The sequence below is a fragment of the Doryrhamphus excisus genome, linkage group LG20 (genome assembly GCF_037039965.1).
Source record: "Doryrhamphus excisus strain RoL-2023G ecotype Guam linkage group LG20, RoL_Dexc_Guam_v1.1, whole genome shotgun sequence".
Taxonomy (NCBI): Eukaryota; Metazoa; Chordata; class Actinopteri; order Syngnathiformes; family Syngnathidae; genus Doryrhamphus; species Doryrhamphus excisus.
Window position 1 is genome coordinate 3,458,566 of NC_136376.1, and position 13,183 is coordinate 3,471,748.

Here is a 13,183-nt window from a genome sequence, read left to right on the forward strand (position 1 = left end):
GCCTATCCCAGCTGTATTTGAGCGAGAGGCAGTTTTCATACACTCTGGTTTTGGTGACTAAAGTTATTGTCAAAAATATGTCTTGGTTTTTCATTCATTAATTTTTAACGGCTTCTCCACACGAGGGTCGCGGGGGTGCGGGAGCCTATCCCAGCTGTCTTCGGACGAGAGGCAGTTTTCATACACTCTGGTTTTGGTGACTAAAGTTATCAAATATGCCTCTGTTTTCGTACAATCTCTTGGTTATTCATTCATTCATTTTCTACCGCTTCTCCTCACAAGCGTCGCAGGGGGGTGCTGGAGCCTATCCCAGCTGTCTTCGGGTGAGAGGCAGTTTTCATACACTCTGGTTTTGTTGACTAAAGTTATTACTATACTATACTAAAGTTATAAAATATGCCTCGGTTTTCGTACAATCTCTTGGTTATTCATTCATTCATTTTCAACCGCTTCTCCTCACGAGAGTCGTGGGGGTGCTGGAGCCTATCCCAGCTGTCTTTGGACGAGAGGCAGTTTTCATACACTTTGGTTTTGGTGACTATAGTTATTGTCAAAAATATGTCTCGGTTTTCGTACAATCTCTTGTTTATTCATTCATTCATTTTTATCGCTTTTCCTCACAAGGGTCGCGAGGGAGCCTATCCCAGCTGTCTTTGGGCGAGAGGCGGGGTACACCCTGGACTGGTGGCCAGCCAATCACAGGGCACATATAGACAAACAACCATTCACACTCACATTCATAGTGACTAAAGTTATTGCAAAAATTTGTCTCCATTTTCGTACAATCTCTTGGTTATTCATTCATTCATTCATTCATTTTCTACTGCTTGTCCTCACAAGGGTCGCGAGGGTGCTGGAGCCTATCCCAGTTGTCTTCGGGCAAGAGGCAGTTTTCATACACTCTGGTTTTGGTGACTAAAGTTATTACTATACTATACTAAAGTTATAAAATATACCTTGGTTTTGGTACAATGTCTTGGTTATCGTACGGCCAAACATTGCGTCCTTGCATATCATTCAGCGGAGTCGAGCACCCAAACAAAGCATCCATCCGCTGGTGACTCAAGTCTCCGTGAAGGATTGTTTTTAATGAATGTGTGCCGCCATGTGTGCAGTTAGTCGTCTTTTGTTTACAAAAAGCGAATCCATTTGATGTTCTGCATTTAGTTCCCTTGCCGTTCCCGAAATTAAACCAAATCGTGACTTTCAAACTGAGACGCAATCTAAACTGTGAAGATGGCGTACAGTTACCCCCGTAACAGTCAAATAGGTAGACGGAGAGATCATGACCACACCTTCTTTCTGTCAAAGCACTTCGACTGAAGAGCGTGATGAGCTGTAGGAGGGGATCGATGAGCTTGGCGCCCTCGGCCGCATCCCTCCCCTCGTCTCCGCTGCCTCCACCCAGCTCCATCACTCCCTGCTTCTGCTAAAACAACAACTTTTAGGTGATAAAGTGTGTTGTCGCTGCATGCAGCATCATATGTCAAGTTCCCTGCCAGCGACATGAACTGCATATAAGGCATGTAATAGCATGTTCAACACGCACTTCTGTACCACTCACAGATAAATCCTCCACCAGTTTCTCCTCCAAAGTGTCGTCCTCAGCTGATATCCAGGATTTAGTGTAGCCTTGGAGGAACAGGTTGACGGCTCTGTGTCTGGGAAACCGGAGCGCAAACACAAGACCGGCATATTTCCATTTGGAATCATGAATATGCAAACAGCAGATTAAGAATGTTTAAAATAAACAGAAAAATAATCTTTTAGAGTTTGCCAAAAAGGACATGGCGCTTCCTGCAAAGTCATGTTATTATTATTTTTTAGATTAGATTAGATTCAACTTTATTGTTGGTTGGTTGGATGGATGGATGGATGGATGGATGGATGGATGGATGGTTGAATGGATGGATGGATGGATGGATGGTTGAATGGATGGATGGATGGATGGATGGTTGAATGGATGGATGGATGGATGGATGGATAGATATATAGATATGTCATTGCCTGGCTCCCGTATAATAATAAATAATAATAATATGACTGGAAGGAAAGAATGAAAGAATGAAAGAAGGAAAGAAGGAAAGAAGGAAAGAAGGAAAGAAGGAAAGAAGGAAAGAAGGAGAAGTAAAGAAGTAGTAAGTAGAAGTAAAGAAGTAAAGAAGTAAAGAAGTAAAGAAGTAAAGTAGAAAAGAAGAAAAGAAGGAAAGAAGGAAAGAAGGAAAGAAGGAAAGAAGTAGGAGAAGTAAAGAAGTAGTAAGTAAAAGGAAAGATGGAAAGAAGGAAAGAAGGAATGAAGGAAAGAAGGAAAGAAGGAAAGAAGGAAAGACGGAAAGAGGGAAAGAGGGAAAGAGGGAAAAAGGGAAAGAGGGAAAGAAGTAGAAGTAAAGAAGTAGTAAGTAGAAGGAAAGAAGTAAAAAAGTAGTAAGTAAAAGGAAAGAAGGAAAGGAGGAGAAGTAAAAAAGTAGTAGGTAAAAGGAAAGAAGGAAAGAAGTAAAAAAGTAGTAAGTAAAAGGAAAGAAGGAAAGGAGGAGAAGTAAAAAAGTAGTAAGTAAAAGGAAAGAAGGAAAGAAGGAAAGAAGGAAAGAAGAAAAGAAGAAAAGAAGAAAAGAAGAAAAGAAGAAAAGAAGGAAAGAAGTAGTAAGTAGAAGGGAAGAAGAAGGAAAGAAGGAAGGAAGAAAGGAGAAGAAGGAAAGAAGAAAAGAAGGAAAGAAGGAAAGAAGAAAAGAAGGAAAGAAGGAAAGAAGGAAAGAAGGAAAGAAGGAAAGAAGGAAAGAAGGAAAGAAGTAGTAAGTAGAAGGGAAGAAGAAGGAAAGAAGGAAGGAAGAAAGGAAAGAAGGAAGGAAGAAAGGAAAGAAGGAAGGAAGAAAGGAAAGAAGGAAAGAAGGAAGGAAGGAAAGGAAGAAAGGAAGAAAGGAAGAAAGGAAGAAAGGAAGAAAGGAAGAAAGGAAGAAAGGAAGAAAGGAAGGAAGGAAGGGAGGAAGGAAGGAAAGAAAGAAAGAAAGAAAGAAGGAAAGAAGGAAGAAAGGAAGAAAGGAAGAAAGGAAGAAAGGAAGAAAGGAAGAAAGGAAGAAAGGAAGCAAGGAAGGAAGGGAGGAAGGAAGGAAAGAAAGAAAGAAAGAAGGAAAGAAGGAAAGAAAGAAGAAAGAAAAGAAGAAGAAGGAAAAAAGGGTAGATGGGTAGATAGATAGATAGATAGATAGAGTGGGGGGGGCAGAGTTCAACAGCAGGGGGGTGAGAGTAGCGGAGAGGGAGGGGGGTCAATGGGGGTCAGAGTTCAACAAGGACACAGCTGTTGTGTAAAAGCTGTTCCTGAAGCCGATGGTTGTGGTTGGTAAGCTATCATGTTTCAATATTAGCCTGTTTAAAAACAAATCATGGTGCATGCGTACCTGGGGAGGTTGTATAAGGGGGCCATCCGTAGGCAAGCAACCACTGCTTGTTTCCTCTGCTTGGACAAGACTTTATGACCTGAGGCCTTTTTATGTTTGTGGGGATGTTCCACCTGAACACGCAATCAAAGATAGATTAAGGGCAACAAGCCGGGTTTCAAATTAAGAAGCACCGACCTCGGGGCTTGCAGTAATGGCATTTCCATTCATGCATTCGTCATTCGTCTGCTACTGCATGTGTAGCTTTCTCCACAATGTCATATCTACTGCGGTTCTGGAATCAGGGCACGTTCCCGGCGCAGTCATTTCCAAATTGAAGCGTGGCAAAGATAAGAAAAGCGGTAGCACTGAAGGTTGATTGTTGTTGTGACTTAAGCATATATTGCTGGATATTTTGGAACAAATCCAGGTTCATGCGCCAATCCAAAGGTCAAATTCAATCACTCTCACTCGCAATTGTATAATTTCATGTTAAAGAAATATTAGCAGGAAAACAGACACTCAGTTATTCATGGTTCCTCCTTACTGGAGCATCATCATTATTTTCATCATCACTGTATCCAGCGTTATTGTTTACATTTTAACTATTCATTCATTCATTCATTTTCTAGCGCTTCTCCTCACGAGGGTGCTGGAGCCTATCCCAGCTGTCTTCGGGCATGAAGCAGTTTTCATACACTCTGGTTTTGGTGACTAAAGTTATTGTCAAAAATATGTCTTGGTTTTCATACAATCTCTTGGTTATTCATTCATTCAATTTATTCATTCATTTTCTAGCGCTTCTCCTCACGAGGGTCGCGGGGGTGCTGGAGCCTATCCCAGCTGTCTTTGAGCGAGAGGCAGTTTTCATACACTCTGGTTTTGGTGACTAAAGTTATTGTCAAAAATATGTCTTGGTTTTTTATTCATTCATTTTCTACCGCTTCTCTTCACAAGGGTTGCGGGGGTGCTGGAGCCTATCCCAGCTGTCTTCGGGCATGAGGCAGTTTTCATCCACTCTGGTTTTGGTGACTAAAGTTATTGTCAAAAATATGTCTTGGTTTTTGTAAAATCTCTTGGTTATTCATTCATTCATTTTCTACTGCTTCTCCTCACAAGGGTCATGAGGGTGCTGGAGCCTATCCCAGCTGTCTTCGGGCGAGAGGCAGTTTTTCTACACTTTGTTGGGTTTTGTGTGACGTGTACCGCCTGCCTGAAGGTAGCAGGTCAAACAGGTGGTTGCCTGCAGGTCCATCTGCCTCCCAGGCACATCTTGCAGGCCCATAATATATCACATATAGGCATCTATTTCCAGTCAAACTGAGTTTACCTGATCAAGGTAATAGAGCACCCGTGCGATACCCAGGATATGTTCAGTAGAGCATGTTTCGCTTGTGTCGTCAGGCTTGAAGGTCTCTCGTTGGAGGCTTGAGGAAGACTTAAAAGGACAGAAACAATGACAAGTGTTTACTCTGCTGCAGGTTTGTCCAATTCCAACCACTGGAAAACACTATTAAATAAGCTGCTGGGTGAATTGAGGGAAAGGTAAACAAGGCATGAATGAATGTGTATGTGCATTCAGTCATTGTAATATTGTGTGAATGTGTCACAACCCACTCACAGCTCGAGGGACGAATGGATTTTACAGGGTACAAGACCAAGTCTACGGTCTTCATTAACCGCACTCTTGTTGGTTAAATTAAAAAAAACGCAGCCACTCAGGCATGTCAGTGAGCACGCAGGATGTCAGCAGTATGCAGGTAAACATGCACCCCATTCCAAAAGACAGCGCTCTCAGGGGGCGGGGGAGGGAGTGGGCTTTTGGAGGCAAAGTGTGCAGCACAATAAAACAAAAACCAATGACCATGACCGATACCTGACTGTGGGAATGTAGAAGGTATTTACACACACGGTCTCGAATCTCATCTTCAGGGTACTTCTGTGGAAAGAAATGGAATACAGACTCCGTGGAAAATCCCAAGCAAAATCGTCTCAGGGTGATGGAAAAAAAATCGGTATCGGTATCGGCCGGAAAAAAAACATATCGGTCGATCCCTAATAAAAATTCAAGCTTTAAAGCAGGGGTCTCAAACACGCGGCCCGCGGGCCAAATGTGGCCCGCAGGACACTAGTTTGAGGCCCCCGCCTTGATATGAAAGTTTAATGTTTGATATGGATGCTGTATGGTATCATGTACCCAGAAAAAAATATTATGTTTGATTAATGTTCATGTTAAAGGTTAAATAACTGTTAATAGTTATCCTCCCGATCCGTGTGGAAGTGGTACGTTTTTGGCTATTTAAATTTAAAGGAAATAACTTGAAGGCTACCGTTTAGGTCGCTAGCTCTCTAGTTTGCGAGTTAGCATGTGTCTCAAGACCCTGCAGTTGCGCAATATGTTGTAAATAAAAAAAAGTATAAATGTGACTATAGTCGTGTTTTGTCATGGCTACAGGGCTCTAATAATGCTTTGTTCATTTTAATCTGAAAAAAATAATTTGTCTACCCACCAACTATATGTGGTTTCTTAAGTTTTTATTATTTGCCGTTTTATTATTATTATTATATTTATTTATTACTGATTGATTGATTTTCTTTATTCTTGATTTGTTTATTTATTTTTCATCTTATTTTGTGCAGAAAAATAAAAATTAAGATATTTGAGAACAGTGGAATGTTTTATCAGAGCTTTTATTGTAGAAAATCGGAACCAAAGCACTGAAAAAGTTTGTATATTTTTCTGTTTTTAATAAATGGGGGGGGGGGACCCGATGCGGCCCAGCCTTGCCCAGACCCTAGCTCCAGTGGCCCCCAGGTAAATTGAGTTTGAGACCCCTGCTTTAAAGGGTTACGAGCCAACAGTAGAAAATATAAATTCTTAGTAAACAAAAACAATTGGCACCCTGCGTTCTTCCATAATTCTGCGGGCCGCCCTAAGAGGATAAAGTACGGACACGCATGGTCTAGTGTGTCTCATTTCATGCTTTTTTTTTTTTTTTTTATACATGAGGAGGCGAGCCACATTCCCCCATTTGATGATTTAAATGCAAATGCAACACACCACTGCGAGGATTCCACAGCGCTCCAATGGATGTTTTCTTCCCGATTCTCCGTAATGCTAGTTTGTTTTCCTTTTTAACCGATCCATTAAGAATGCTTCCCAAAGCAGAAACCACTCTCCGTTACATCCACATTTCCAACCAACCTCAGCAAAAGCGCTTTTAGCCAAGAAGATGACGCTTTGGTCGCCGGGAAAACAAACCCTGAGTCCCACGGGAAGCAGTCGTTTCACGGAAGCCACAATGAGGGAGGTGTGTACGGAATAACGATCACCCTTCTTCTTCATGGCACTCTTCTCGTAGTCGAGCTGAGGATAAGATAGTATCATATTACTTTGACTGCTTCATGCATGACGTCTGCGAATGAACCGCGACTTACCTTTGACGTGTCGCTGTTGACCAAAAAAGCCAAATTGTTGATTTCGTTTTGGACCACGTAGTTTTGTTCCTCCCATTTGAAATTCTATCACATGACAAAGATCCAAGTTAGTTTTGACAACAGGATCCCTAGCTGAAGTAAGAGTGACAAGGTTGAAACCATATCTGGCAACCTCACATGAGATTTGGCCCAGAATATAAAGACCTCCGCCACCATGCTGAACAGTTGCTCAGCATCAGGGTTTGTCTCCCGATGCCAACTGCTCCTGAAACGGGTTTGCCAAAAAAGCACATCAGAAACAGAAATCACATCTGTCAAGCGCAATATGGCTTTTCTCTTTTTGTACATTAAAAACATCTTGGAACATCTCATATTTTTCACTGTCAAGCAAGTTCAAATTATGCAAAAGTGATTTTTTAATGATGGTCTATGTGTCCTTGCAGCTTGTTTATGAGCACCGAATGTGAGAAAAATCCATCATCTCCCTCAATTGTTTGCACTTTACTTTTGAGAGGAGTTCTTGGTGCTTCTTGGAGACACAGTCTGTCAGAGACAAGCTCATTAGCATTAAAGCTACAGGCACACAAAAGGGTGTGTTTCTAGTAACGCTTACTAAAGGCACTTTTGACCAACACACTATTGTGGGACGTCTGAAACTTGGTAATGGTAATGGTTTAATTTCATTTGAACATGCATCAGATTGCAATTGAATGCATCACATAATCAGTTCACAGTTCCACATGTCCAAAAGGAGTAGGAAGAAGCAAAGCTTATTAAATCCTACCCCTCCATCTGGTACTTTTACAATCAGTAACTGTTACATTTGTTCACTTCTTGCCTTTCTGATACAATTCGTAAAAAAAATAATTGTGCTTATTTATTAATATTACAATTTTTTATTTTTATTTATTTTTTTTTTAACTGAAACTTATTTCAGTTCCGTGAGAAATACTATTCACTTCCTGCCTTTCCGATACAACTTTAAAAAAAGTAATTATTTGTTTCATTATTATTATTTTATTTTTTTTGTTGTTTTTTTTAACTGAAACTTATTTAAGTTCTGTGAGAAATACCTATTTAATTCCTGCCTTTCTGATACAATTAAAAAATATATATTATTTGTTAAATTATTATTATTACAATTTTATTTTAACTAAAACTTATTTCGGTTCTGTGGGAAATACTATTCACTTCCTGTCTTTCTGATACAATTTTTAAAAATTAATTATTTGTTTTTTTTTTAACTGCAACTTATTTCAGTTCCATGAGAAATACCCATTCATTTTCTGCCTTTCTGATACAATTTTTTAAAAATTAATTATTTGTTTAATTATTATTATTTATTTATTTTTATTTATTTTTTTTTTTAACTGAAACTTATTTCAGTTCCGTGAGAAATACTACAAAACGGGAGCTTTAAGCTTCACAATGTGATCAAGTCCTCTTTCAAATATGCATTCATTGCACATTGTCATCCTCCGTGGGTGCAAAATCTTACCGCTTCGAGTCCACAAAGGGGATGAGGAGAGGATAGAAGGCGTAGAGGTCTCGCACCAGCACTGTAAACCTTTCCTGTATCTGTAGCTCTGCTTCAGACGCACCGCAGCCTTCTGCTTTCATGCGCTCCTCCTCCATCAAAATGTGTTCTGCCCTCTTCCTCAACTTATCCATCAGAGGAAGGAAGTGGCTCCTCAGCAGCTCAGGTTGACCTTGGCAGATGATAGGCTGGGAAAAAACTGAGATATAGGACTCAAAATGACTTGTTGAAAACCAAAATATAATATGTTATATTATACATGATGTTGTGTTGTGTACCTGCTAGCCGTTTCATCCAATCACAATGCCTCGCACCCACGTGGTTGTGAACGATTCGCAGAATGTGTCCCAGCAGCTCGCTGGCATGCTGAGGAGTGACGGATGTGCACAGCGCCCCGTGTGGTTGGGCCTCGGGCCCCCAGCGCCACCAACGGGACATGTAAGCGCACAACATTGGCAGGGTGACATCTGTGACGTGGGTGTAGTGGGCTTGCTGGGCGGCAGCACCGGCTTCCGCCAGAGCTTCCACCTCTTCCATTGCTTGGTCCAGCGAGGGGAGGAGGGGGCACATTTCCTCCACATGAACCGGCAGTCCTAAATCTAGTAGTAGAAGAAAATGCCATTCATTCAAAAATAAACAGGAAATGGTTGTTAAAGCGTTTTCATTGATTACCGTCTCTTTCAGGAGCAGTCATGGTGTTGTAGATGGAGTGAGGGTTGTTTTGATTGATGAACGGCTCCAGGAAACATACAGGAAAAGACCCGGTCAGCGCTGCTAAACAAGCACCGGCTGCTGGCCTCTGCCTAAGGGAAACATGCATACTTACACAAGTACAACACTAAATAAACCAGTTTATCTTCTAGTATCTTCTAGTAGGTCTAGTATATTTGTCTGTCAGGCGTGGAAGCATACTAACGAGAGGTGAGACTGGAAATGCAACTTTGCTACAAAACGCTTTATTAGCAATAAAATAAACTGATATTATCATCATCATCACCATGTTTTGGTAGTTTTTCTTTAATCTACATATTGTCTAATGCTTATTTGCCAAATGCAACCAGTAGCATCACAATGTGTTCATTCATTACACAATATGTGACCTGACATTGGTAATGGTTTAATTTCATAAATATATATTTTATAATTTTTTTATGTTTTTTATAATTTTTCAAATTTTTTAAATAATTTTTTATTTTTTAAAATAATTTTTTATTTTTTTTTAAATATTTTTTCAAATTTTTTAAATAATTTTTCACATTTTTAATTTTTGTCACGTAATCAGTTCACAGTTCCACATGTCCAAAAGGAGTAGGAAGAAGCTTATTTAATCCTACCCCTCCATCTGGTACTTTTACAATCAGTAACTGTTACATTTGTTCACTTCCTGCTTTCCTAGTATAGTAAAAAAATATTCTATTATTTTTTTATAATTTTTATAACTGTTTTATAAAAAAATATATAATTTTTTTAAAAAAATGTATAATTTTTAAAAAATTTTAAATAATTTATATATATATTTTTTTATCACGTACCAAAGTACGAGGTGATATGACCTTACAATGACCGTCAATATAGTGATATATATATAGCACATCATGACTGGTTCAAGACTCATCATCAACTGCTTGTATTGTTTCTTGAATTCGCTCATCGTTGTGCATTGTTTGATTTCCTTACTAATTATACATTAGTCGGTATAGGTTGATAACGGTATCGGTTCACCGGGCAATATCAGATTAAGCATCTCGAAACAAAACCACCCCCCATGATTGCATGAGTGTTTTATCTATAATTCACCATTAGCTTGTATTTTAGCATTTTCTTATCAGTGCCGTGCATACATAACAAGGCATTACCCCTCCATGCAGATGCTGCTGCTGGTGCCAAGCGAGTAGAGGCTGTTGAGGATCCTGTAACAGGACACCTGCACGCTTCCCACTGGGAAAAGGGGGTGACACTTAAATCCTTATAAGAGACAGTCAAGGACACACACACACAGAGGGAAAGGTGAGAGTATACAATCACAAGACAAATAGAGTAGCGAGACGGCTGCTGATGCAGGAAATGGATGATCCCTGGGAAGGTCACTGTATTAGTGAAATAGGCAATAGACTGCTGGTGCTGCTGCTGCTCGGCGGCCATGACTTGATGGAAGCTGACTTCAAAGGGTATGCAAACCAGACGCTTGATATATCAGATTTTTACAGTGATTTAACACCTGTACCAATTAATAAAACCTTCTTTCTCCTCTTACCCAATAGGTCAATCCCGTATTTTTGACTGCCAAGATGCTGAAAAAGGGACGTGAGAGTGGGGAGCAGGACCGAGGTCGTGAAGCCGAGAACCCTGGCAACCCCCCTCGCCTGTTGGCTCCGACACTGAGGCAGCGAGACCAAGGTCACCGAGAGGTTTTCCACCGTCGTCTGCAGGTCGGAGGCAGCTGTCTCGAAAAAAGAATGCAGGGACGCCTGGATGGACTCTGGAGCGGACGTCGTTAATGTCCTGTTGAGAGAGGACAAACATACGTCATTTAGGGTTCGTTTGGTTCTATTAAAGGGAACTCTGGTGCGTTTGCTGAATTGTAAACGCGATCATCCAAATTCTGCTGTGCACCAAACAAGAGCAACACCTTGACCTGAAATATGTACCCTTCACAGACCAAAAACAGAGACCGGTGTTTGTCTGAGCCAGGGGTCGGCAACCTTTACTATGAAAAGAGCCATTTTACCCCCTTGGCCACTAAAGAAAAATAGCCTGGAGCCGCAAAACATACGTTTGAAACAACGTTGGGGGAATTTGGTGGTAGTTCAGATAAGAAAAGACGAGTTGGTAGTACTCTTGCTAGTACTCTTGCTAGTACTCTTGCTAGTACTCTTGCTGCGCCCCGCCCCGCTTTTAGCCTTGTTTTAGCTCTGAATGAATGTTTGGATATTGTATTTTAATGCATCTTTTACTCTGTTTTTACTCAACTCTATTTTTATTTCTTTTTCTCTACTGTCTTACTATTTTTTTTATTTTTATTTTTATTTTTATTTTTATTTTTATTTTTATTTTTATTTTTATTTTTATTTTTATTTTTATTTTTATTTTTATTTTTATTTATTGTTTAAATTTTTTATTATTATCATTATTGGAGATAAAATTACATAAATGTGTAAACTACTGTAAACTTACCTGATTTGTGTACTCTGGCGCCCATGCAGCTGTTTTTAAAATGTCAAATATCTTTATAAAAGTATTACTTATTTTCCTTTATGTTTACCTGTGCTCATGCAATCAGTCAAAACTCAGTCAGGATGCATTCATGGTCTCACACAAAGTTGGATTTTTTAAAACACATTACAGAGACGTGTATTTTCCCCAATCGGGTGTTTAAAAATTTTCAAGCATTGCAAAGGGAGCCACAACAAAGAAGCTGAAGAGCCACGTGCGGCTCTGGAGTTGCGGGTTGCTGACCCCTGGTCTATGCAAAAGAAGTGCTGTCTCTTGCGACTGTTCTGTGTGTGTGTGTCTGTGACTACGGCGTTCTTTAAAAGTCTATTTCTGAAGCTTTTTGTGAAATTTAAGTCAAGCTAATGCTAATTATAGAGTGGCGATTCACAGAATTACTTATCTCAAGGTACTTTCCATAAGGAACAGGTCTAGGAACACACTCCTCATACATTTCAAAGAACCTGCTGAACCCCACATTAGCAAGCGTCATAGGCGAGGGGGAAAACTCCCCCTGGGGAAGAAACCTTAAACAGAACCTAGGCTCTGTAGGGTGGCTGTGTGTCTCGATTAAGATGGTGGAAATAGCAGAATATAAACATAACCAGGGCTGCACGGCGGGCGAGACCTCACAGCTAGAAGACCTGGATTCAATTCCACCCTCGGCCATCTCTGTGTGGAGTTTGCATGTTCTCCCCGTGCATGTGTGGGTTTTCTCCGGGTACTCCGGTTTCCTCCCACATTCCAAAAACATGCTAGGTTAATTGGCCACTCCAAATTGTCCATAGGTATGAATGTGAGTGTGAATGGTTGTTTGTCTATATGTGCCCTGTGATTGGCTGGCCCCCAGTCCAGGGTGTACCCCGCCTCTCGCCCGAAAACAGCTGGGATAGGCTCCAGCACCCCCGCGACCCTCGTGAGGAAAAAGCGGTAGAAAATGAATGAATGAATCTTCATACTACATGTTCTTCTTCTAATATTTGGACTGTGTTCCCATAATATTTCTTTAAAATAATAACCATAACCAATGTATTCAATGCCGCATGTTCTTTACTGTGCAACCTTTGGTCCTATAACACAAACAAGTGAACCATCCACCCATCCATTTTCTATGCCACTTATCGTCGTTACGGTTGCGGGAATATGCTGGAGCCTATCCCAGCTCACTTCTGACGAGAGGCGGTGTACACCCTGGACTGGTGGCCATCCAATCACAGTGCACATATAGACAGACAATCACTCGTACTAATATTAATAACCTGAGAGAAAGCCCAAGCACGCACAGGGAGAACACGCAAACTCCACACAGAGATGCAAAGCCAGGTGTTCCCGATCTCCTGACTGCGTGGCCAACATGCTAACCACTCATCCACAAGTCATCTCAAACAATAGTAATATAGAAAAGTGGGAGCAAGCGAGTATCGAGTCAAGACGTGCAAGTCCACGCCTTTGCCAGGCGTACGTATGCTAATGGAACCGAAGCAAATGAGCTCAGCTGAAAGGACACCAGCGTCTCTTTTATGCTTAAAGCAGGTGAGCTGACAAAAATCAATCATTTGCTTCAGAGGTGTCGCCTTTTTGATATTAGCATTTAGGTGGACTCGGTCTTTTAAGTGGATCAGTGAAC

The 13,183-nt window shown here is 40.7% G+C and overlaps 1 protein-coding gene across 1 annotated transcript in view; it reads right to left on the minus strand.

Moving 5' to 3' along the window:
- The window catches only part of ryr2b (ryanodine receptor 2b (cardiac)), a 79,613-nt gene that overhangs the window by 24,124 nt on the left and 42,306 nt on the right, over nt 1-13,183 (minus strand). Inside the window, exons 65-76 of the mRNA XM_078787273.1 lie at nt 10,601-10,848; nt 10,203-10,284; nt 9,019-9,149; nt 8,625-8,945; nt 8,308-8,545; nt 6,987-7,074; nt 6,810-6,893; nt 6,577-6,738; nt 4,702-4,809; nt 3,393-3,505; nt 1,565-1,661; nt 1,296-1,426 (exon numbers count right to left, since the gene is read on the minus strand). Coding sequence (XP_078643399.1) covers nt 1,296-1,426; nt 1,565-1,661; nt 3,393-3,505; nt 4,702-4,809; nt 6,577-6,738; nt 6,810-6,893; nt 6,987-7,074; nt 8,308-8,545; nt 8,625-8,945; nt 9,019-9,149; nt 10,203-10,284; nt 10,601-10,848 — 1,803 coding nt within the window. The remainder of the gene's footprint in view (nt 1-1,295; nt 1,427-1,564; nt 1,662-3,392; nt 3,506-4,701; nt 4,810-6,576; nt 6,739-6,809; nt 6,894-6,986; nt 7,075-8,307; nt 8,546-8,624; nt 8,946-9,018; nt 9,150-10,202; nt 10,285-10,600; nt 10,849-13,183) is intronic.